General features: G+C 37.9%; 1 protein-coding gene across 2 annotated transcripts in view; it reads right to left on the reverse strand.

Moving 5' to 3' along the window:
• psd2 (pleckstrin and Sec7 domain containing 2) overlaps window positions 1–27,154 on the reverse strand; it is a 288,837-nt gene that overhangs the window by 14,204 nt on the left and 247,479 nt on the right. The window contains exons 1-3 of one of the 2 annotated variants that reach the window (XM_033974419.2): window positions 15,597–16,058; window positions 1,597–1,794; window positions 159–239 (exon numbers count right to left, since the gene is read on the reverse strand). In XM_033974419.2, the coding sequence (XP_033830310.1) occupies window positions 159–239; window positions 1,597–1,794; window positions 15,597–15,646 (329 nt within the window). In that variant the 5' untranslated portion in view covers window positions 15,647–16,058. Of the gene's footprint in view, window positions 1–158; window positions 240–1,596; window positions 1,795–15,596; window positions 16,059–27,154 lie in introns of those variants that run through there. The other variant, XM_033974418.2, reaches the window with a different exon arrangement.

Below are 27,154 nucleotides of genomic sequence, written 5' to 3' on the forward strand. Positions count from 1 at the left end.
CACTACTAATAAGACATTAATTTTAGGTCTGTATAACAAAGCGGTATTATGCTATTGAGGTTATTGAGGTTACAGTGGTAGAATTGCTTATATTTACAGTAAGTCCTACCTTTGATCAAACAGGAGTGCGAGTGTGAACAGGGTTTACGAAGCTTTACCTCAGTGCTCGGTCCAGAGAGAGACCCGTGAAGTCAAAGAAGCTCAGGTACTCTGACGCCACCAGCTGGCTAAAGTCGTTACTGCAGGCACAAGACAGGACAACGAGTTCACTTTATACTACTCAAATATAAGTAGATAATATGGTAAAATTATATGAACAAAACTGTATCACTTACGTGAAATGATAATGAAATGTGAGTTTAATTTTAAAATATATTGGCCAAGCATCAAACTACTGAAATAAAATAGTTTGAATGTTGATTAGGTCAAGTTTACACCAGTATAATATTTTGACTCCCAATAATATATGATAATACTTAAGGCACAGACTAGCAATGCAATATTTTTACTCAAAAGCTGACAATTCTAAATGTTCTCTTTTAAAATATTTCTTTAAAGATAAAAAGGAGCACTCCACCCTTTGGTCATAAACACAGATGAGACATAAACATGAACCCATCAACCTCAAAGCAATAAACAGAAATCAACTCTTTTATAATTGTACGGAGTCTTTAAATACAAAGGGACGTCTCCCCAAAGTGAAAACCACAAAAGGAGTGGTCGACTTCACAGATGGAGACACTGCTTGGCTGTCTGTCTAGTAACTTAATGACAAGTTTCAATGGCATAACATGTAATATTAATTTGTGAAATCAGAAAGAGAACAAGGGGTGGTCCTGAACTAATATTTGTATCTTTGGCTTTATATTTAAGTCAGAGTTAGTCATAACCAGAAAACATTCAGCTGGAAAAGTGTTAAAAAATTACATTGTCGTTTCCTTGTACATTATTTTTATATAGAAATTTGAATTCTAGATGTCCATTGTGGAAAAAAAAAGTCTGGCAAATTATTGGATGAATTATACTTTACCTGTTGGTGTAGTTTCAAAATAATACACATTAAATCACACTTTAGGGTTGCCAATAATATACTGAATGCTAATGAGATAATTTTATCACAAGTTTGAAATGATAGGAATTGGGGTAACAGGATAAAGGTGCTGTACCCAATTTATCATGTAATCAAGTCAAATTTGTCTTGCCCCAGTAGAGATATACGTACGGTACATGCAGCTGTAAGGGTCTGTATCTAATCATAAAGCGTTTTTATCATATGCAAACCAGGAAGTAATGCCGGTGCACTATTCGCATGCTAGTTGTTGTTAACCTTACAGTGACTCAGCTCTCTCAGGCCTCTAAGAGTTGTGAAAAGCACTTATAAACTCGTCATGGTTAATAATGACAATGCTAGGAATGCATAATATAAGTGAGGAATAATTTTGGACCACTGCAAACCTTGTTCTGTTTTTCATCTTTTTCTTGCCCTAATGTTATTGGGTCTTTATAACCACCAATATAACCAATTAAATGATTTTCTCTCTGTTGCTCTCTTTATATCCCTTTTTCTCACCCCTCCTGACTCTCTTTCTCACTCACTTCTTGCCCAGATGGCGTGCTACGTCGCAGCGTTTAAATCCCTCCAGGTGGTACAGGCGTTTGGCGAGTCGTTTTGCTGCTTCTGTGTCAACACGGCAACCATTGGCCAAATTGTCAGTGCTGCCGCGCTCCAGTCGCTCCACGCTGCCCAGGTCACAGTCCTCCGGGTCAGACAGAACATCGGACAGGTTAGCATCACTGTGGAGAGAGAGAGGGAGAGAAGGAGGGCAGAGAGTTTGAGAGAGGGAGTAGAGAGAAAGAGAGATGGAGGTGAGAGAGAGAGGAGGAGAGAGAAATAGAAAGAGCAAAGAAGATAAAAAAGAGAGTTGGAGGGACAGAGGAGAAGAGAGGGAGGAGAGATAGAGAGCAAGGTCAATAAGCACATTTTTTCAGTATACTTGTTCAAATACATTTTAATATTAGTTATACTATCAATTAGTATCTGGTACAGATGGGACGAGACACAATTTCCATGAGACATAACACAAGATTGGGTTCACTAGAATAAGACAAGATGAGATATAATAAAGAAATTGTGCAGTGCAGTTTCCAGTTTTGTTGGGAACTGCACTGCAATGTTTATTTGTTCTTTTTATATACTGTTTTGGTACTATAGATTCTAGAGGTGTAACTCAGGAAATGTAAGTTTTTTTTTTATCCAATCCAAAAGTAAAAACACAGTAAAAACAATACATCTAACAAGATCATTTTCCACATGTGTGCACAACCTTGTGACAATTTTATCTCACTAGATCTTGTATCATCCCTACTATCTGGGTATCGATGACCCCTGAGTAAAAAGACCTATACAGTTTTTTCATTTATTCATTTTAACAACAACCTTTTATGCTATTGGTCAGTGCGGAGAGAGAGTGGTCAGACATAAATGTGCACATCCAGGACCCTAGGGAAAACAAACTCACACATGTTACAAAACCTCATGAAACAGACTCTAATACAAAGAGATAAGACCAGACCCATGTGTCGTAATGACTATCACATCTGTGCCAAAGTCTATGCTCGGCTCTGCAGCTGTGTGAGGAGAGTGTCCAAAATAGTTTGAATATAATGTCATCTCAACCAAAAACTGCAGAGACACATCCCTTTCTTTAAGTATACTTTTTAAACTTGGGCCAGTGGGAATTTACAGATAGCAAAAGGTAGGCAATACATATACAGAAACATAATGTCCAGTTGTGTAAGTCAAATGCGCAAAGCAGACGAAAGCATTCACACACAACTTAAAATTGAATTAACCATCCTCTGCATCCTCTCTGGTCTTCCTCTGGGCCTCCAGCTTTAATCTCAGCACCTTTCTACCCATGCATTCACATCTACTCCCCCTCTTCGGTACCATATATTCTCTGTTCCTCCTCTGTATCATATATTCACCATTCCTCCTCTGTACATGTCCAAAACATCTCAATCTGGAAACTTGATCTCCAAAACATCTTTTAACACAAGCTGTGGCTTTTCAATTTACAATAATTCACCGTCCAGTACTGTCTATGTTAAATCCATCAAATAATGCCAATAATCCGGTAACACTGTATTTTATTTATCAAAGGCTCAGTCAACGTAACATATTGGTCCATATCCAACGCCTACAGATAGTCCTAGAAAGGCAGAGGTACAACACAGACTCAATTGCATAACCAGATGATGACCTGAACTTAAAATAGTCAAAGGAAGTTTCTCAAACAAAGACATGAGTCACATAGGTGATAATGATAGGGGATAAGGTGTTTTATATTGGTATTCAAATCTGCAGTTTATATTCATTTGCAATCAAAGCAAGTTTTCATATATTTTAGTCCTGCTATACTTAGGGAAATATTTGGCTCAGACCTGTCTTTGTCCTGGTTCAGATCTGCTTTAGTTCTAGTTAAGTCACCTACCTAATGCTGTTCCAAGGTATGGCATTAAACCTATCTAAATTCAATTACAGATGTTTTGTAGGAAAACAAACAAAAAACTTGAAAACATGCATTCAAGACAATAACATTTCCATGAAAACAAGAAGATGGTGAACTCTTCAACCAGAAAGTTACAGAGTGCACCTTGAAGACAAAGTGTACAGTCTCAGCAGAACAGGTTTACCTTGATTTATTAGTCCAGGTTTAGTTCTGGTTAAGTGCATGTTCACACTTGTCCTGGTTTGGTCCTGATTTGAGCCCAGTTTTAGTCCTGATGTGCTTTTGTCCTGTTCGAGTTCTGGTTTAAGTCCTGGTTTAGTCCTGGTTTAATCCCAATTCTGTAGTGTGTGCAAGTGTGAATGCAGCCTTATAAGATGTGGGCTACATTCTTGGTCAACCAAAACTAGCATTTGAATTGCAGAGGGACATGAAACATCTTTAAGTGACCCAGTGTGAGTCTGTGATCCTGGACTGAAGCAGAGGCTAAATCACTAATCTGCCTGTTAACCTCTGGCACAGAGTGAAAATAAGAAGTGTGATATTTAAATGAATAACTTGACTCTGATGAGAGGAGGGATTTGGAGAAGTATAATCTAAAGGTTATTAAAGGTTTAAGGCAAAATATATTTCATTTTATTCATAGCTTAAACTAAAAGAGCTTCTATTACCTCAGGCCAAAGACACTTAACATTATAATGACAAAGGATTGGAAGAATACAGTAATTCGAAAAATATCCAACTCTGCATCCTCTTCACTTTCTAGTGTTGTCATGATATTTAAATTGTTTACTAAAAAGGTGATGTGCGATGTAATCTGTGATGATATAAAACAATCATATATTTAATATTTATATTGAGTCAAAGTCCATCTTTACCTAACAACCTTGTTTGCATGCATTTGTTTTCATTTATTAACAGTTTATATTCTGTCAAAAAGTGTGTGCTGCCTCCAGTGGCCACTGCAATTTCAAGTACTAAGAGATATCACACAGGACTGCCCTGATTTAATCGAGGTGTTTCTGATTACAAACCCTTAGATGCAGGAGTGGACACCTGTTAGACCAATCACACTGTTCCTTATACCTCCAGACCCCACCCCTCTGCCCAGTTTAGCAGCTCTGTTTGAAATGTGGATGTGGGGGAAGTTTTGGTGTTTAGTCAGGCTTAAAAATTTATCTCAAAAATCTAATTGCAATTCAGTTGTCCCTCACTATAACAAGGTTCACCTTTTGCAGCCTCGTTGTTTCATGGATTTTTTTAGTGCAATTTTCCATGTTTGTTTTTTTTTTTTTACAATGTATGAATGCACACTGTGTTCTGCTTCCCGATTAGCTAAGGGACTGTAGACCTTTGTCAATCATTCTCCTCCGTGCCGTGTACAGAATGAGTTCAGCTTGCAAAATTTACATAATTGTTTGATCTCTAACAGTGTGACTCTGAAGTGCTGTATGTTTGCAAGTTTTCTCCCTGACAAAAACTCACAATGTCGATGAAATGTTCTGCACCGACAAAGGCACTTACGAAGGTTTGAACTTTGAGAACGTTTAAACAATGTGAGAAGAAATGTGAGAAAAAATTAATGCCTGTCAGAGAAAAGTGTATAAGTGTGTGGTGAGGGGTTTCACACACTTAAAACATATAATAATTGTAAAAAAAATACTTTTTATAGCCTGCAATTTCGCCTATTGCAGGCTATTTTTTAGAACATAACCCCCGCGATAAACAAGGGACCATTGTACTTCAGAATCACAATTACTTAGTTTTCCCCATATTGTTCAGCCCTATTATTATCACCACACTAAATATCCATCTATACTCTTCATAAATATTCTTATGTAACTTAAGAGATGGGACTGGAGACAGTGTTATAGCCCTAAAGCACTAGTGTTTCAAACGAATGACATATGAGCCTTTTAGAAGAGAAACTAACAAGTATAGCTTTCAGTGTGGCCCTGTCTGACAATGTGCTCCTCTGTTTTAAACCAAAACACTTTTAAAAATCATATCATGCCATTATGCGATGACACTTACATAACAGGGCTCTGGGTTAGATTTGTCATAGTTTATCTCTATTAAAGTAATTTGTGTAAAAATGATTCAAACAACTTGAGCTTCAATGAGGCATTTTGGTCACATGACAAACCTGAAGGGAAAATTATAATATATAGCTGTAGTGATAAAGAGTCGATATTATGTTGTATGTAATTATGTTGATAGCAGTCGATAATTTTACTGAAATAACATTTAAATACATTTCCTTAAGGCTTTGCAGAACACACAAGTCTAATTACAAATGTTATCTTATGTCTGTATAATCCATATAAAGGGAGCATTAATTCTTATTTCTTTTGGTGTATAGTACTCTGTTTAAAAAGCTATTTTTTTATTTTTATTTATTTTTTGCACTTGTATTGTGCTTTACAGGCTCGACAAAGCCTCTCAAAGTGCTACATTGTAGCCATTATTCATTCACTTGTAGTAAACTGCTAATGTAGCCATAGCTGCCCTGGGGCAGACTGACAGATGGCTGATTCTGATAAAATTCAAGAAGAAACTGTTCAGGGAACGTTGAATTGTATCCAGTTATGTGATCAATACTTGTTTAAAATTAGTATCTAGTTTTGATATTAGTTTTAGAATCAATTAGTATCTGATTTTCTACATCATGTTTTGGCAACCCTAGTTTATTCTACCCCTATAATTTATCATCATCTACTCATATTCTTTATAATGTTCCCATCATATTTTTCCACACCACCACACACAAAAGCTCGGCACTAATCACAGCATAATGGACTTCAAGTGTGAGCGATGGATCAGATGACAGACAATTACTGCAATGTCATTAAGATACTCAGGCTCTGAACTAAACACTGGACCAAGAATCTACTGAGCTCACACAGTAAAGACTTAACACGAGACAGGCAAAAATAACTCAAGATAATTGGTATTTTCTAAGATCAAATTAAAAATCAAATCACATCTATAATCAATTGTATCTGCCTGAATGACATAACTAGCCATGTGATTACAGCGTTAGAACTCAGGCAAAGCTATGTGACGACTATAAAAGTTTGATTGCTTCTGTTAAATCCAACCCTATTCATGGGGTTACTGATTTTTCAATGTTTCATTTTTACCTTTGGATTTTACAAATATATCGGACATAAGTACTCCACAGGGTGTCATCGGGGGGCTCTAACGAGGCATCGGAAGAGAAGAAAGTTACTTCAGGGGACATGACGACTTCATGATATGAGCAGAGCTATTGCAACTTTATTACCACATTCCAAATAATAAAGGAACAGATCGAGGTAATACATGACTGTACAGGCCACTGGAGCATTATATGAGTAAATACATGTAAATGCTTTGAGGATTAGCCACAGCTCTTTACCTTACGAGCCTGTATGATTAGGCTGTAATGAGATTATATAATGGTATAATTATTAGCACTTTCTATTTCATTATATGGATATTTTGGGGGGCCTCTGCTCTTCTAAACAACATCCACAATATTATCAATAATTCAATATATTGTCAAACTCTGATAGAAATATGTCATATGAATTCTTTAGCATATATCCCCCCTTTGTGAACAAGTAGGGGTAAAAATATCCCACTAAATTGTGTGACACAGAATGCAGTGCTGTGGTCCACCCGTAAATGTCATAATTTCCTGTTCCTGTCCTGCCTCGTCAGCGCTGTCCACAAATGACTCAAATGCTTCTCTTAATCTGATCAGCACAATCGCATTAGCTCCACAGATTTAATACATTATGCACTGTTTACACAGGATTACAGGTTGCCATGGAGACAGTGGAAAGTCAGACAACGGACATTACTGAGGTCTGAATAATTAAAGGGAAATAATTTAATACACAACAGTGCTTTGGGTAAACAGCAATGTGGAATAAATAACTGTAATAAGAAAATAAAGGATAACTGTTTTAGGTTCAGTTGGAAGATTTATAAGATTTATAAACTGGCTTTGTAAACTTTGTATTTTTGCCAAAGCAGATACTGTACTTGCACTCTAAAGGCAACATGAAGATACTAAGAGAGCAAGAATCGTAATATAATAAAAATTGTCATCTAGGCTCCAAAAAAATCATGATGTGAACATTTAGTATATTGACAACACCTTGAAACATGTTCTGAAATTCATGTGATTCAAGGATTAGTTCAGCAGTTCAACTGTCAATCTTTTCTCAAATATTAATGTTCCCATGTTTAAATCATATTGTGAACCTTTACTATCCCCATGTGTAGGCAAATGTGTCCCCTGCCTTTGACCTATCCTTTAATGCCACTGGGGCAGAAGATACTGCAAATGTAATTTCAATATTTGTCAGAAAATTTGTAATTAAAAATGTTTCCAAAGTTGTTCTACCTTATACAGACAACTTTTATGATGCTATGTACGTACAACATTCAGTAGCCTGTATTAATGGGTTTCAGCTTCCTGACATTATGAGACATTTCACTATTAAAAATATCTAATGTTTTGTTATATTTGTTAATCACTATGGCAGTCCTAATTTTTTAATCATCCTGAAGCCCAATGATATGACTTTTTATGTGGTCCCAGTCTGACTTCAAATTAGATCCTCTTGCTCATCCCTATGCCCCCTCCCCCTCTCATCATATGGCCTTATTGTAGCTGATCATTTCACTCTTTAAAAGTTTTCTGTTTTTCTTCCTGTGATCTTTGAACCTGACTTTGCCGGGAGAATCGCCCAGAGGAGCCATTAGCTACTCACAAGACACAGACAGGACAGGCTGCACATGGGGGTTCAGAGAGCACAGTGTGTGTGTGAATGTGTGCGCGTGCGTCTGAATGTGTGTGTATCCTCTGGGACAGGGCAGGACCACAGCACAAGGACAAATGCTCTGCAGATGTGATTATGGGACACTTCCTGTATGAGGCTGAGTGATCATTACATGCATTTTACAGGACTTTTTACTTCACGTCATTTCTTGATCATTCATATGGAACCTGAAACTAGATTTTAGAGTTTATTTATTGTGTTATAGTGAGTTTATTTATAGTGTGTATAGTGTTAATGCAATCGCATTTTCATTTTATTCACATTGATCATTTCCTTTTACTCATATTGATCATTTTATTCTGTCTTATAAGACATGAACTGGCTTTCAATATTATTTTCCTGAACACAAACAATACAGATATTCATTATTATAATTGAATAAAAACAATAATACACTTGTAATGTTTTAAAGGCTTGTCGAAGCGCTACACCAGGGGTCACCAACCTTTTTGAAACTGAGAGCTATTTCTTGGCCCCTGAGTCATACGAAGGGCGACCAGTTTGATATGCTCTTATGAAATAGCAAATTTGCTCAGTTTGCCTTTAGTTATACAGTATTAATAATGTTTAATGATAATCATCTATGTGAAGACACTGATCACGTTACTGATTTCTCACAATCAACAATGACAGCGCGTCACCGTGGGGAGTTAGCATGGAGCTTTTGTGATGCGTAGTGAAGTGTTCCTTTCATGCCGTGCTGCTTTGCCGTCGCCACAGTTGCCCCGCAGATGAGACACACGCAGAATTCTTTTACAGTTATAAAATTCGTTGTGAAAGTGATAATTTTTTTCTGCCATGTTCTTGGGGTAAGAAACTGCATTCAGCTTGCATCTTCACAGCGCTCGTGAGATGAGCACTGGTCTGTCACGCGCACAATACTAACCTTTGAACTGAGTAGGTCAGAGTTCACCTTAACTTTTCTAAACTTCACGTATAATGAACATATTTTTAAGACATTGTCATTTTTATATATATATAAATGCAAGGGTGTTAAAAAAAATAGTGACAGAATAAATTTTAGATACAGCTTATTAGTGAGTTGTGCTATTTTTAGAACCGATCTGCGGGCGACTCATGTAGTCCTTGGGGGCGACCTGGTGCCCACGGGTACAGTGTTGGTGACCCCTGCACTACACTGTAGTTTGCATTCATTCACTCCACTGGTTGTAAGTTACTACTGCAGCTCTTACGATCATCGCCAACACTTATGAAATTGTCCTGCCTAAGGACACAACAACAGAACTTGGTCTAAGTGTGAGTCTACCCTCCAACCTTAGAGTTGGCGGACAAAGTGGACTAACCATTATCATCCCAATTAGCAAAAAGTTAAAGTCCCATTTCTTCATCCTGAGAGAGGATTGGCCTCTTAACTCAAAAGCCCAAACAAATGGGCAGTCAAGAAAAAACACAAACTCGCAAAACACTACTTAAACTTAGTGCTAGTTTTTTGGTGTCTTCATTCATAAATGTGCCTGACTCCAAAAAATGTATCCTGAGGCCACATTAACTTAAGCCTGAGACTGTGGTTGGAGTTTGCGTCACTGCAGAGACAAAGGAGCAAGATAGAGCCTGCCTTTGACTCACCAGGACTAATCTCTCTGTGCCCACTGCAAAAGGTGTGTCTCTATAGTCATATATGTGTCTATGTGTGTGTTTTTATCACATTGTGGGGACCAAAATCTGTATATACACTCACATCACGGGGACCATCCTTATGGGGACAAAAATCTGGTCCCCATGACGAAAATCCTTTATTATTAGATCAACAACATGATGGGTTACAATTGATTATGGTTATGGTTTAGGTTAAGGTTAGGCAACTAGTGACTATGGCTAAGGTTAGGATCAGTCTTCAGAAAATGGATGTAAGTTAATGTAATGTCCTCAGAAAGTACACCCAATGTGTGTGTGTGTGTGTGTGTGTGTGCGTGGGTGTGTGTGTGTGTGTGGGGGGGGGGGGTGCATGTGTATGTAGGGGTGTGTGTGTGCATGTGTGTGTGTGTGTGGGGAGAAGGAGGGGCATCACTGTGATTATCAGTAATTGTAGCATTGGGCCATTCTGTTATTTTTATGGGTTTTCCTTCCACAAGTTCTTAAAGTGTTTTACACAAAGTAAGAATGACCATTTTATAAGGGGATAGTTTATGAGTTGGTTGCGTGAGGTAAGTAATGATTCTTAACAGTGGATGGTTGACAGGACAGTTAGGAATGCACCTGTACAATGCTGGTATCAGATATCTGCGCCGATATACGTTTTGATGGATTGGATATTAGTGCTAACATATCAATTTAATCGATATCCAAATTTGGTCTATTTGGTCTATTTCTTGATGTATTAAGATGATTTACTGCCCAGTGTTCGTCCCAAACACTTCATAATATTGAACTTGTATTTTTTTCAAAGCTGTTCCGTGGTTACTTTAAATGATAAATAACATTTGCAAAACACATTTGGATCATTTTTACCATAAGTCATTTGTGTTTAAAGGAAAGCAATCATATTTTCAGTCTGTCCTACTATCGGTTGATATTGGGTATGGGCAGATGCTTAAAGCGAAAATATCGGCATCAGTATCAGAACAAAAAAACTATTGGTGCATCCCTAAGGACAGTAGCAGGCAGGACACTGCACTGTTAAATGTAGCCATAGTGATTAACAATTTTAAATAAAATATTACATCTTTTCAACGTTAAAAAGTCCTCAAAATGTTGCATATAACAGGAAGCTGAATAGATGACATTTTTAGGACTTTTCACTATTCACTACTGAAAAGGTATAAGGTATATTCATTTTGGTTTAAATTGTCAATTGCTATGGCAACGGTCCTGATTTTCCATACTTGTAAAACCTAGATGGAGACAAGTATCGAGAAAGTAGTAAAACAAAAAACAAATCTATGCAAATCATTGGACACGATGAGGAAGAGCCAGTGGAACATCTATTTTAAGTTTGTGTAAATAAGGAAAAGAAAGAGAAAATGCAAAATGTTTTACAAAGCACAACTGTTACTACCCCAAAGAACCATATATCCTCTTTTTATAGAATCATCTTTTACCTGCAGTTTAGACCCCTACAACTTCGTTCTGAAATTCATAAGGTTCTTGTAATGGTTTCAGTTCATATTTCTGTCAGTGTTACTGCTCCTGGAGTAGGTTACAGTATGTACTCAATAATACAAATGAAATCGCAATTGCAAAGAAATGGCTACCAGTCTCGCTAACAGCCTTGCGGCTTCCCCAGTCACTCCACATTCTTTTCAAGCTGGGTGAGGTGTTTTGCCCAAGGACACAACAAACTGATAACAGCTGAGATAAAACTGCCAACCTTCTTGTTATGCGTTACTCTGACCCACTGTTGCACCCAACCATGAAATGCATGCACAGTGAAGTAAGAAAATATGAAGTCAAATAGGTCTGTCACAATAATTACTATATCGACTCGTCGTTCAATAAAGCTGGAATGATTTATTCTGGGGCACTGTATTTATCGTGGGTACTTTTTCTTTGCAAAAGTGGGACGATTTTTGTCATTTTTGTTGTAATACGCTAAGATTTGAGCTGTAGACGGTTGAAAAAGTCACATCTATGGATAATTATGTCTTCATTAATGTCTTTTAATGATACTGTCTGTAAAAATAGGTTTATTGGGAATTTCTGACTGTATTTTAATTGTATCAGTGGCATAAAATAGTTTCAGTATTATTATCTTATTATCTTCCTCCAAAATTTGTTACCGTGACAGGCCTTAAGTCAAATAATCATTGCAAAATAGAGAAAGACAGACTGTGTATAATTGTATTGTAATAACATTGTGATAATGTCTTTTCTGAACGTCTGTGTGTAGATGGAGGAACACAGAATGGTAAATGGTCACATTTTAATATAGGGCTTTTCCACCATCAAGACACTCAAAGCGCTTGACATGAAAGAACCACTCACCCATTCACAGACACATTCATACACCAGTACATGCAGACACTGGGGGCGTCTACATGTACCTCTCAAAAATTCTAGAACGAGTGGTGGTGAAACAGCTCTGCCGCCACCTGCAGGACAATAATATATTTGAAAAATTTCAATCTGGATTCAGAGCTCACCACAGCACAGAGACTGCACTGCTTAAAGTAACAAATGATTTACTACTAGCTGCTGATAACGGGCTGGGTTCAGTCCTGGTCCTACTGGACCTCAGTGCAGCGTTTGACACCATTGAACACAATATTCTACTGCAGAGGTTTAGAATGTGACATTGGAATCAGAGGGACCACCCTCAAATGGTTTAAATCCTATCTATCAGATAGGTACCAGTTTGTTAGTATAAACCAGAGCACCTCTCCCTGTTCTAAAGTAGCCTGTGGTGTTCCACAAGGATCTGTGCTTGGTCCAATCCTATTTACTCTGTATATGTTGCCACTGGGTAACATTATCAGAAAACATGGCATTAATTTTCACTGCTATGCTGATGACACTCAGCTGTACTTATCAATGAAACCAAATCAGACTGATAAAATAGATAAACTCAGTGCCTGTGTGAAGGACATCAAAACCTGGATGACCTTGAATTACCTGCTCTTAAATCCTGAAAAAACAGAGGTCATTGTCGTTGGTCCCAAAGGTCAAAGAGATTCTCTGTCGGACCAGATAATCTCACTCGACAATGTGAGTATAGCTTCTAGCCCTACTGTAAAAAATCCTATTTGATCAAAATCTCTCATTCACAGCCCATATAAACCTAGCTTGTAAAACCGCATACTTTCACCTGCGAAATATAACTAAAATTAGAAATATTTTACCTAAAAACGATGCTGAAAAACCCATCCATGCATTTGTTACTTCCAGACTTGATTACTGTAATTCTCTGCTCGCCGCCTGCCCCAAAAGTACTATAAGGAGCCTCCAGTTGGTCCAAAATGCAGCAGCCAGAGTCCTAACAGGAACTAAAAGAAGAGACCACATCAGTCCTGTACTAAAATATCTGCACTGGCTTCCTGTCGAGCTTAGAATCAAATTCAAAGTCCTCCTCCTGACATACAAAGCCCTAAACGGTATGGCCCCATCCTATCTGCAAGATGCTATTGTCCCGTACCAGCCAAACAGAGCACTCCGCTCTCAGAATGCAGGACTATTAGTGGTTCCTAGAGTGTCCAAAAGTACAGTGGGAGGGAGAGCTTTCAGTTACCAAGCTCCTGTGCTATGGAATCAACTCCCTGCTGATGTTAAACAGGCCCCCACAGTCTCTGTATTTAAGACCAGGCTTAAAACCTTCCTCTTCGGTATAGCATATGACCAGGTTACATAGTGAGGGAGTTAGGGACATTAAAACCCGGGATAAGACAGGCTGCAGTAGGAGATAACTAGCTGGGGGAAGTATGGCAACCTGAGCACTATCCTCTGCTTTGTCCTATTTTCTCATCGGCAATGCTATTCACATGTTGTCCCCTGTCCCACTCCCCCTGTGGAGTGTATCTCTTTCAGAAGCCCCGATGACAGCTGAACCCTCTCCTCCTCCCCGCCTGGCCCTCCTCCTCGCCCGGCTCTCCTCCTCCTCGTCTGGTCTTCCTCCTCCTCGCCTGGCCGATTTTTCCTGTTGTTTTGTTTTTGTGTGTTGGCGGCACGGTGGCTGAGTGGCAACACTCATGCCTCACAGCAAGAGGGTTTGGTTCGATCCCCGGGTCGCCCAGGCCTTTCTGTGTGGAGTTTTTCATGTTTCTCCCCGTGTCTGGATGGGTTTCCTCCGGGTACTCCGGTTTCCCCCATCAACCAAAACATGAATGCCCTTCGAGACAACTGTTGTTGTGATTTTGGGCGTTACAAAAATAAATGAATTGAATTGAATTGAGATGGGTTAAGTGTCTTGCCCAAGGACACAACAACTGTATTCATTTATGGGGGCTAGGTTTTCACCACCAACATGTGGGTCAGTGGATTTTACCGCTCAACCAATAATGTTTATGTCGATTGCGAGATTCAAACCGCTAACCTTCAGATCAATGGACAAACACTCCAGCTCCATACCAGCTGAGCTACTGTCACCCCAGAACAAAGACGTTTCACTTCATCAGACTGTATTGACTAGATTCTGAAAAAGAGTTAACAATTTCCATCCAAACATTTGTAGGAGCTTGAGAGCCAATGCGTCACTATAGCCCCAGAACAAACTATGTACACAAGTCTACACCATCTCTACACATCATTACAAATGCTATGTGCTCAAGTTATCCTCATTGTTTTTTTTTTCTGTCTAAATACAGTCTAGACAACACTTAATCACATCAGTTAAGCATAACCATCTCTGTGTTTGTGCAGGCTTAGGACTAGGTAAAATAAGTGCAATATGGCGAAAGGCAGTGAGATATAGTCTATGAAAAAGAAAAAAAACAACTAAATGTGAACATAATAGACAAAATACAGTATTTCATGTATGTTAAAGTCACAACGGCTTCTAAGGGTGCATTCACACACCACATCAACACTGGGAATAAACAGAGACCAAATCTGAAATTAAACCAGGAGTAGAACAGGACCCTCCCAAGTGTTCATCAGGACTAAACTGGGCTCAAACCAGCACATGATCTTTGTTTTTCAGATGACACTTATTCATTTAATATTTTGTGTTTGTTGACATGTCATCTATTCAGTGCGAATATCATAACCTGCTTACTACTCAATAAATACACAAAAATCTAGAATTTTCTTTCATTCAAAAGCATTATGAGGCCGTGAAGTTCCCTCAAAACTATTTCATTGCACAAAGTCCTGAGTATAATAGCTTCTGTGTTACAAATAGTACACTGGTGAAACAGAATACATGATACTTTCTCACTTTTATTTAGCCTAAATATTTTTTAAAAGCCTCCACTTTGATTATAGATAAAATAAGTTTATTTGAAGATTTGAAGAAACAACAACAAATTTGCAATCTTCGTTCTCTACCTAATTCAGATTTTTTTTTAAAACACATAGAGCATTCTACTGCATTCAGGGTTGTAGGATTATTGCTATTCTGATCAATCTCTCATTATTGATTAAAAACTGAACATTGTTTTGCAGTTATTATCAATAAACTTAAATTTCCCAAGTCCGTGTCCCACCACATTTAAAAATGTGTGCCTTTTCTTCTACAATTTGAGGTGGTCACCCTATAAACATTATTATAACGCATTACAGTGCCCACAGTAATGACAGTCCAACTATTTTGCGCTATACCATTTTTTAAATCTGTAAAGTTAATATTAGCGGTAAAACTTACAGGAGCTGCAACAAAAAGTCAAAGTGATTTTCATATTCTTCCTTCCACATCGTCTCGGTGTCAAATCAGCGGAGAAAGGCGCGCTCCGATGCCCACGCCTCATCATCCGCTGCCCGCTACAGTGCGAACTGCCCCCTTGGCTTCCTACTCCTGGATGAACTATCTCTCCAAAAACTTGATTTGGCAAATTGGAAGGATGTGGGCTTACGTGGAATAGCAGCGTGCGTAAAAGAAACGTTGGATTGGCTGAGCGATGTTGCGTTATCCCCGTGTAATGTCAACAAAACGCGTGGTGAGAATTGGGTTTTCCTTGAAGTTTGTTGGCTGTTCGGAGCGCAGAGGAGGATGTGGATAGAGTGGGGGCGGAGAGTGACTTTTCCTGATAGCGACACGAAAGCTAGGGACAGCACAATGGAGCAATGTCCAAATCAGCGCGCCACTTCCTCTGAGTTCAACGAAGGAAACGCGCGCTGCCAGAAACTAAACCAGGTCAAAAATCTCGAGTGGAGTGAACTATAGTCTGGCGTGAACTGAGCCCGGGTCGCGTGGTGTTTCTGAGGTCGCGCAGCTGTGAGGAGGGCGCGCGTTGGGGGTTTGTGTGCACGGGGAGTCTATTGGTTTAATGTCGAAACAAGCAAACACAAGCAGGCTGGCGCACAACAACCAACGTGCGTAAAAGTCACTATTATGTCGCCAGTAAAGAGTTCCATTGCTAAAATAGATAGGCCTATGTTTTGAAAAAAATACAAAAAGTAGGATATTTTTCTTTAGACTGCAGATATTATCAATAAAATGATAACTGGAATAACTGATCAAAAAGGGATGAAATAGTATTTCGATTGGAGTAAATACAGTTGTCTTACTACACCAAGAGAGTAAACTGCAGGGCTCAGATTACTTTTTTAAATGGCACTTATCTGTTTTTGCAAATAAATAAGTCAATGTGTCAAATACCATGAAGTCAACTATGATAGCTAGTCATGTTGTTATAAAATAAATATGGAAAAAAAGCAAAATACGTACAACTATAAGGTAACTTCTGAAATCAGTCCTTACTACCAGCTTTATACCATTCAGCCATTTCTCTGCCACTATGCCCCAGGGCAGCTGTGACCACAATCAATACCAATTATTTGACAATGACTTATCAGAGGATGAAGAGTTACTAAAGAGTAAATATAGTACGTCTACAATAGCTACATGTAGGAGAAATGAAGAATTATTATTTATTATACATCGCACATACTGGAAAACGTACTGCAGTGATACCGCAATACTAGCACATCATAATAAAAGCTTCATTTGAGCTTTTTATAGCATTTGTGGTTCTTTTGTAGTTACAGGGAACATTAAACATAGGCCTGTTTTTAGTATAAAACTGTCATAATAAACATACAACTCAGCTCTCCTTGAACTTGAAGCCAAAGTTAGACATGTGCAAACCGGATGGTGATGAGATAGCAGAGTAGTAGTAGTGACAGTAGTAGTAATAGTAGTAGTAGTAGTAGTAGTAGTAGTAGTAGTTGTGGTTGTTGTAGTATTAGCAAGAGCAGTAGCAGTAGTAGCAGCAGCAGTCATAGTGGTAGTATTAGTAGCAATAGTAACAGCAGCATTAAATGTAACTGAACTACTACTTTTTAGACAAAGTAGGCTATACAAAATGTATTTCCTCTTATTTGGAACAGTGAATTTTACAAAAAGAATGTGACACATTGATGTCAGCTGCTGATATTAAAATCACTCCTTCCTCTTCAAAAATATCTGGAAACAAGAACTACGGCAGCTGCCAAGGGTCAAAAGGACGAAGCTTTTGAGCTGAGATGAAACATATGAATCCATTTAGAGTTTTACAGATGGTTGTTTAGTGTTAAATGTCTGTGGATTAAACCAGATAAATACAGACCTAATTAGAGAACCACAACACAGCCATAAAAATGCACTATACACATTACAGGGTGTTGTATCAAAGAGCAGTGATTAGTGCGGCAGTCTAGACCACAGAGATGACTGGACACAGAAAACCTCAGGACAGAAAACAAAACCCAAAAACCTGTGTCAAAACCTAACACTTTTCCAACACTATATTGAAACTGTTACAAAAAATATATATTATATTATATTCTTGTTAATATAACCTTTTGTGGAATTACATAAAAGCTGCAAACACTGATGAAAATTTTGGACATTGTATTAAAAAATATACACTGAACCACAATGCTGACGTGTATTGCATTTATTATTACATTATATGCACTTTAAAGATGCACTATGTATCTTCTCTGCTATTTGTCAAAATGGAGATATTACTGTATTGTCTGGAATGGCATTAAACCTATCTTGTCTATATGGAAAAAAAGATGCTTTTACTGTACAGTGGCATATATAGTTGTAGTTCATTTGTCAAAGCAATCCAAAGGTGAGGGAACAGGGAATGTTTTTACTCAGCAATTAAACAAGCTTTAGTTATTGATACTTGATTGTGTTCATCTTCAGCAGTTACCATGGCAACACAATGCACACATTAGCAAATACAACCAAAAAAGGTTTAAGATATAAAAACTCAAGGGAAAAAACCCCAAAATGGATTTCAAAAACACATTATTAGGAGCCAAAAAAATCAAAACAAACATTCACGGTCCTGGTTAGGTGTTTGATTTTCAACAAAAAGCAGGAATGTCTAACTGAAAAAAATGTTGGTTAATGCTAGCTATCTTGTAACTGTAAATTTAAGTGTGAGAGACTTGTTTAAAAGCACAAATCATCTCACCTTTTGTAGTTACAGCTAAACCATCTCTTTCTAATCATGTATTACAGAAAAGCCTAACAAACCTCAGACAGAGCATGCCTACATTTAGCGTCACACAAAGTATTTGGTATTTGAGGTATTTGAAGAGATGAAGGAATAAATAGGTCTGGTCAAAAACTGTTTATTTAATAATTTGGTGTCCCATTCTGCATTTGTAACCTTCTGCAGGGGTGAATAAGTTCATATTGTCTTTGTGACTAAGGCATAACCTAGGCTCAGTGTCAGACAGTGGACAATAGTGACCTCTTTTGGCTGAGTGCGAATTGCAATTATTAGAAAGACAGAGTTGAAAATTGTAACTGATAGTGGCTACATTCATTTGTAAAGTTCACAACATCAAGGAAAAAACAGAAGGAAAAATTGTATGGAATTACCTACCTGTGGAGATGTATGTCATCCATGGGATTCAGAATGATGAGAATCTAGGACCGTCGACATAGTAATCAACAATTTAAAACAAAATAATATATCTTTTGAATGGGACACTGTTCTCAAAATGTTCCATGCAACAGGAAGCTAATACCAATGTACTGCATTATGTTCCACATCATGGCATTAAACTTATCACCTTGGAGATAAATGGGTTATGGCCCCCCACCAGAAAAGTTACATAGTGCACCATTACATCAGTGTTGTTCCATTTATAACTGCTATTTCTGGCTTTGGTTTACTGTCCTTATAAAAACTATGAAAGAGTATTCAGATAAGCCTGAACCCTCTCCATGAAGTTATAAATAGTCTCTTATTCAGATGGAGCAGAAATCCAGATGTTTCCACTGCTCATAGTAAAACCACAAGCCCCTTGCGGTGCCAAAACAATCTAACTGTGCATTTAAACACATCACAGCTAAAAATAGAGCAGGATAAACCCAGAGATGATTCAGTGAGTGAAGACGCATTTGTGTGTACATTGTGTGCATGTTGTGTGTGTTTTGTGTTGGTGTCTATGTGCTTGGATCATTCGCTGATGGAGCCAGGAGGGGATCAGCTCTGAACGGCTGAGTGGAGTTATAAAGTCCTTTTTTTCCTACAAAATGACATCCATGAAGAGGTGTGTGTGAGCAGGTATTTATCACATTGTGGGGTCTAAAATCTGTAAATAGTCCCATAAAGGGGGCCTGCCTACGTTATGGGGACAAAATCAGGTCTCTATGATGTAAATTCTTTATGATTAGATCATCAGCATAGTTGATCCTATATTATGCAAAACTGAATAATGTGAGCTTTTGGTCATGTTAGAATATTGTTACCTCATCAAAAACATACCCAGAGTTGTGTTTTGTTTCATTCACAAATGTTTAAGTAACCCTATGATTCTAGTAAAGGTGTACAGACTTTAAAACACAGTGAAGCACATCCTGTATTACCAAATGATATCACAAGGTACAAGAGAGTGTTTTCAGTTTGAGAGAAGAACTAAATATGCTAGGTTTGTGTGTTAAACATAGATCAGAAAGTAGCATAATATGGGCCCTTTAAACTTAAGATATGGGTTAAAATGGGCTTTGGTTAAGGTTTATGGTAAGGTTAGGCAAGTAGTGACTATGGTTTAAGCTAGGATCAATCTCCAAAAATGAATATAATGTAACCTAATGTCCCCAAGAAGCATGCAAACCCAACATTTGTGTGTGTGTGTGTGTGTGTGTGTGTGTGTGTGTGTGTGTGTGTTGTTTTATAACACTAAATTATGCACACATTTTTTGCTGATGTCTTTCATGTGTCTGTGTTATTCGGCAAGGAAAAAGATTAGTTCATACCACACAGAGCTTGCGATATGAAAGCTTTATAGCTGCCATAGTGTTACACACACAAAAATAAGAAATGCTGACCCTGTTTTAATGTTATGTCACCTTTTTCCATATAACTATTTTGTTCACAGCACAATAATCTATTTAAAATATATGGGTTCCCTTAGCATGAACGTATTTAAATAAAAGGTGACATAATTACCTAAAATGGGTCAACAACATTTATGTGTGCATGTGTGTGGGTGTGTGGGGGTGTGTGTGTGTGTGGGGGTGTGTGTGTGTGTGTGTGTGTGTGTGTGTGTGTGTGCATGTTTGTGTGCCCAATAAAAACATCTTTGCCACACCTCACACTTACAGAGAAGCACTGCTTTTTGATCATTGATTGGGTGTGCAGGTTTTATATTAGCTGCCCTACCAGGCCTAATCTTTCTCTTTGAGAAAGATTAGGCCTTTTTTGGCAGTTGCTGATTTGCACATCTCTTCTATTTTACTTAACTGACATGGTGAAAAGGTGATAATAATGATCCTTATGTTAGGGATCTTGTTAAAAGCTACATTCAATTTGGAAATGTTGAAGAATGCAATGTCATAAAGCATCCACAAGATGTCAGTCTAATCTATTTCTGTGCTAGTACCAAGCCCCTATAAAATTTGCATCTCACACTGCATGGAACAATATTCCAGTGTATTAATCATTATTTGAAAGAAAGAACCTTGTTCTGTGCTATTGTTATGGGTCTAGTAACAAAAAATTCCTGGACAATATTCTGCACATTACCCAGTCTTATTCTAGATGCCTCTAAATTATGCATGTAGTATTTACACATGTGTAGCTGGTCTGTGTGTCTTCTTCCTCTCATGTTAAAGATTACAGTCCACACCTCAGCAGCTGTCTTCACAAATGCCTTTTATCTGCAGGGCTCAGATTTTCCCTCTGGCTCATAATCTTCAGAGGAGCTCAGCATGAGTCCCATAAGAATACATAGAGGAGCGCGTGTGTTAAATGTGTAGTAGTGTTTATACTGTATGTACTCTGTGTGTCATCAAAGCAGGTCATAGCTGTAGAGACGTTATACTGCAAATGAGTCTGGTATTTCATTATGGGGTCTTGTTTCTGTGGTATCATTCAAATTTGCATGATTACTTCAAATGTATATGACAGACTAGACTACTAATTTCATTAAAACATAGTTCACATTATTATATTTAAGATTTTACAAAAAAAGTTATTCCTCACTTACCTTACCTAATTATTCACAATATATTCATAAGTTTAAAATCACTTTTGACAAGCATGTAAGTAGGGCCGTAAGATTAATCACAATCAAATCTAAATCACAGTTTAAAATGGATGCAATTACCAAATCGCATAGACTGCAATTTTTGAAGCACCATATTTCCTCCAAAAATAACAAAATATTTCTCTGTATGAAAACTACTAACCCTGTGGTTTAGATCTGCACAAATGTCTATACAAAATCTTCCAGATATGTAAATAAGTTTCTTAGTGATAAACTTGACAGACCATGGGCAGGAGCATATGTGTCTCCTGTGCTCAGCGTTGGCACGAGGCTGTGGGCAGAAGGACGTCCATGTGTCACAGAATCTGCAGAAGAAACCGTGAGTGAGGCAGGCAAGACTCAGCTACAGATGTCCAACAGGCCTCAGAGACAGCTCCAACTGCAACATCTAAGGCCTAATGTTTCCCCACAATAAGTCCAATCTGTTTAATTATTTTAGAACAATGACATCTCACAGTATATCACCTAAAAGGGAGTATTTATGGAGACAAATGTTCCTTTACTGGCCCCTTCTGGTTAAAGTTTAGTCTAACCCTCCACAGGGTAAAGGGATCAAAACAAATCAAAACAAGTTAAATAGTTGAATTATATGTATAAAACTAAGTATAGGTATGAGTATGTATGTATGTATGTAATAAGTATGTTTCTATTTTTGATGAGCATCTAGGTCTAATGTATTTAAAGTGACACCATGTAGCTTTCCCGGAGGTGGAAAGTCACCTGCATGAGCCCATGGAAATACCAAGTTAAAACCATACTTTGGAACATTTTCCATGGAGATGAATACGTTTAATGCTATACTGTTGAAGAGTATAGGCAAAGGACCATTTCCATGGAGATGAGCACTCCAGGCGAAATAAGAGTCAGGTTTGTGGAGATGAAAGCCCACTCACAGTAAGGGCATGCATTTTTCTACTTTTAATTTTGTCTATTTTGTTGGCTAAAAAGTTACACAAGGGGACTTTAATTTGCATAAATTAATCTATATTAAACAGGTAAAATAACACTGAATGGCTGAAATGCCCATGGTGCCCAAAATACATGACTGTGCCAATTATTCAGGCAGACACTGTTCAAAGAACAAACAGGAATGATAGATAAGAGAGGGATAGGGAGCAAGAGAGAGAGAGAGAGCGAGAGAGAGAGAGAGAGAGAGAGAGAGAGAGAGATGGTGAGATGGTGGCAGGCGACAGGAGATGAGATGAAGACAGATAACACTGTAAAGTGGTGGAATGAATAGAGTCTGGAGCAGAGGCAGGCACAAGGAGAGAGAGGGACATAGAGAGAGAGAGGTAGAAAGAAGGAGAGTGAGAGAGGGAAGGGAGGGATGGAGAGAGAGACAGAGGGAGGTGATAAAAAAAAAAAATTTGTTGGCTTTTATTTAAATATAAAAAAATAACTATTGTATCTTCACCCCATCATAATAAACTGGCGAATGTGTCACGTGTAACCCAGTGTAAGTGGCTCTTTTTGAACAGAAACAGCAGATGTGTCCTCTCCACTCCTGAGCTCCAGTCTGGCTCTAGTGCGTCCGATAACTGGCTCTCCTCCAGACATTTCTCCAGCTGAAGTCTGCAGACCCTCTCAGCACAATGACGTCATCACCCTCACAACATAAAAATATACCACCCCTCAGACAGATCAATGTGTGGCCAGGAAGTCCAACCGCGTGCAAAGACAACATCTGTGCAACCAGCAGAAACACACAAATCATGTTCAAATCACCACTCACAAATCAATATTAATCAATAAAAGCAATGGTTATGTTGTTTGGCGACGCCTTGTTTTGCAGATGTCTAGACTTGAAATAAGGACAGGCTGAGAAGTTATGGTGAGGTTAATATTGCAAGCTTTTAACAAAAAAGTGTGATTAAAAATGTAAGCTGTATTTTTCATTGACTTGGCCTTGAACAGCTTAAAGGTATACTATGTAACCTTTCTGCTAGTAGAGCTCGTCTCTATGGAGATGTTATTCCTTAGAATGTTCCTCATTATGCCATTCAATTACTTTTTTTTTTTTTCATTTCTAAAAATACCTTGAAAAACATGCATTCTCATTGTGAGCGGAGTCACATCTCCACAGATCTGAGTTGCATTTTGGCCTATAAGTGCCAGCTACTTCTCTCTATGGAGACAGATACATTTAATGACATGGCAATAACATCCCTATGGGATGTTATTGCTTTTCGGACCTGCATCAGAAAGGTTACATTGTGCAAAAACATAACGCATATCAAAACATTGTCTTTATAATTGTTTTGAGAACATGAACCAATGGATACCCTTTGGCAAGAACCCTTGCCTCACAGCAAGAAGGTCCCAGGTCCGATATTCTCAAGTTTGCATGTTCTCCCCGTGTCTGGGGGATCAAATGCTAATGCTACAGCTAGGTACTCCTGAGTCCTGACCAAAAACTAGCCCAAGATCGGGAGATGGGTTCTGGACAAATGCAGAGGACAAAATCCTTCCCAGGACAATATAAAGTCTAACTATTTGACATTCCCAGGTTTGTTCCTATGGAGACACAGCACAGGAGGCCAGGCCAAAGGCATTGTGGGTAGACAGTATCCAAAGATAGCAATGAGCACATAAGAAAAGACCACTGTGCCATGTGGTTCACCAACAATCTCTATACAAAATCACAACATCTGTGGACTGTATGCTAAAGGAGAAATGAGCTGTATGTTCTTAAGACCAAAACAGGACATGCAAAAGTAACAGCAAAAAGTGTGTAATTTCATTCCTAGCTCCTTCTAGTGGTTCAAAACAGAATTGCAGGGTTCATTGAACTTCACTTTTTACTGTAACTAAATTCTGACTTTAAAGGGCCTATATTACACTATAATGTCTTATCACTAACAAACCTGGAATTTTTTTTTTGTTTCATTCACAGATGTTTAACACAAATCCTGCATATCAGGCTTCTCAAGTTCTTCTCACTTGGTAATACAGGAAATGCTCCACTGTGTTTTTTAAACTCCATATACTTTCACCAAAAAAGGTAAAGGTATAAGGTAGGTAAATGGGAGTAAAAGCTAGCTGTTGACACAACCAGATGACATCACACGGTGGAACAGAGCATTTGAGCTTTAGAGGTGTAGACAGATTTATAAACCAGAATTACACAAACATGTGTAAATGAAACTAAATACAAGTCCAAGTATGTTTTTGATGAAGTTTCAACATCAATTCAACATTGCATTGTTAAAAAAAAGATCTTAAAAATTAAAATTTGCCTTTGAATTGTCATTGTAAAAAGTGACAATTTTAAATTTCAAACTTGCTTTGGATATTCAGTACTGATTTTGCTACTGCGACGCTAAGTGAAACATATTTTTGTAGATAGTACAATATAAGTTTCAACACAAAATAATAGTACTTTCCAGTATCTAGTTCTAGTGTCCACGCTAGACTTAATATCAATTAATATCTGGGGTTTGATACTTTTGACTCACCTACCCTATATTTGTGTAACCCAAATTTTATTGTCCTTTTTTGGTAATAGTTTTCTCTGCACAAGTTTATTATAATGTGTTTTGTCAGCAGTAACAGAGGAATGAGCTGATTCATGGTTAACCCTGAAACATTCATTTAACAGCTCCTAAGAGTCCATAAAAACAAAAACAGTCTCTTATTGTTTACTTAGTGCTGCTTCTGTTTATATGTGAGGTGTGAAAGTGGAATTCACACAAAATAGCACAACCCCTTCTAGCCGTGCAGCAGCAGATTCTTGCCTCCAATATCTAAACTACCCCCCAGTGAAATGGATGTATTATTTTCACTCAGCAGTGTTGCTCTACATGGTTAAAATATATGTACTATCTGAAATGATTTTGTCTGCCTCGCTGCTTATGCCATTCCACAAACAGCTATTCTGTGTTTATTGAGGACATTTTGGCAACAATCTTGGATATGGGCCGTACCTGCTTGTCAAAGCCTGCTTCTCTCAGACGTCAGAAGTGAAGCTGGGCTGGGCCTGGTTAGTACTTCAATGGGAGACCGCTGGGAATACCAGGAGCCACAGTATGGAGTCAGTGGCAAAAATGTTGTTATATCTTTAGGCAAGACACTTCACCCACCATGCCAAGTGAATGTGGTATGTGCATGATGGTGGTGGTCAGAAGTGCTGATGGATAGAGCTGATAGAGCCTCACTTCCGTCAATCTGCTCCAGGGCAGCTGTGACTACAATAGTGGTCTACCAGAGAGTGTGGAGTGAATAAAAATTGCAATGTAAAATGCGTTTGGTGTTTTGAAAGGGTAAACAGTATATAAATCCAATGCATTATTTTCATATTGTTATTATTTTGGAATGTAAAACTTGAATCCTTTCAATATAAAATTCTTCAAAAGTATTACACTGACTGTCCAGTGCCTTGTTATGCAATTGTATCGCTAAAAACAACTATTACTATTTAAGCTGCCACTGCAAAACAACGAGAAAAAAAAAAAAAAATTAAATCCAGAATATTAGTACCATTATTTAAACTATCTCTGTCCTCAGATCCGTATGGAGTAAACCTGTTTAAATGAAACATTACAGTTTATTTAGTTGATTAAGAACTTGACAAGGCAGTCCAGCCAAAATTCAAGTCTACAGTTGTATACATCTGACCTTCAAGTCCATAATATCTATACAAGATTATAAGGTTTCTTCATATATAAGGTAAAATGCATACTCTCTCTTTAAGCAGTATTACTGTACAGTCTGAACTACACACATAAGGATATATACGATATCTCTTTTCAAATGCCAACCCCCCTCATCCCTCGTGTTTCTGCAGTTCTGCCTCTCTCCTCGCCTCCTGCTGTTTAAACCAAGGCACAGGCATCTACTGTATCAACCACACTGCAGCTTATAGAGCCAGAACACCACATGGGGACATTCTTGGTGCTGTCTGAATTTAAACTAACCCAAAAATAACAAAAGTTAGGGTATATAGGATTGTATTGTTTATGTTGCAAAGGCATGCCCATAGAATCTATATATGTTTCAAACCACTGATTTGTGAAATTACAATGTCTTTGCAGGAAAAAAGTGCATTGCATTTCACATATTATCATAATTAACTTCAAAAACAATGTATAGCTGTTTTGGTGATGGAACGCTACACCACAATTGTACCTCTGTCAAACTAGCATAACCCATATCAAAAATAAATAAATAAAATCTCAAAGAATTTTTATCTAGCATCAAATTACACTGCCTCCAAGATTTACATTCTTTGCTTAGTATTAGAATAACTGGAGTTCAAAATGTATGTCATCAGTGGCTATCGGTTTCAAAAAGTCTGTCAATGCTTCATTAACTTTAATGAGCTGTTATAATGGGATTCCCTCATCATTTGCTTCATCCTTTATTGTCCTGCATCTGAGGCTTGAATGCTTGGAAACTCTCTGTTTTCACTTTCTCCATATTTTCACTTGCTGCTGGGTCAAACATACAGGGCTCAAAAGGTTGTGTAGTATTTAAAAAAATAAAATAAAAAAAACACTTGAAATGGCACTAGGGGTACAGAGGCTTCTCAATTCTACAGTGTTAAAAAAAACCTCAATGGTAGGTATTGGTTGTAGTTTATTGCTAAGTACCAGAAAAAGCATAATGTCTTCTTCAGTGTAAATGTAAAAGAGGGTGGTCATTTTAAGGTTAAATGTTACTGGTTGGTTGTCAAAAATACAGTGATTGTTCAGTTGACATGATAAG

This window comes from Periophthalmus magnuspinnatus, chromosome 10, assembly GCF_009829125.3.
Source record: "Periophthalmus magnuspinnatus isolate fPerMag1 chromosome 10, fPerMag1.2.pri, whole genome shotgun sequence".
In the NCBI taxonomy this organism is placed as follows: domain Eukaryota; kingdom Metazoa; phylum Chordata; class Actinopteri; order Gobiiformes; family Gobiidae; genus Periophthalmus; species Periophthalmus magnuspinnatus.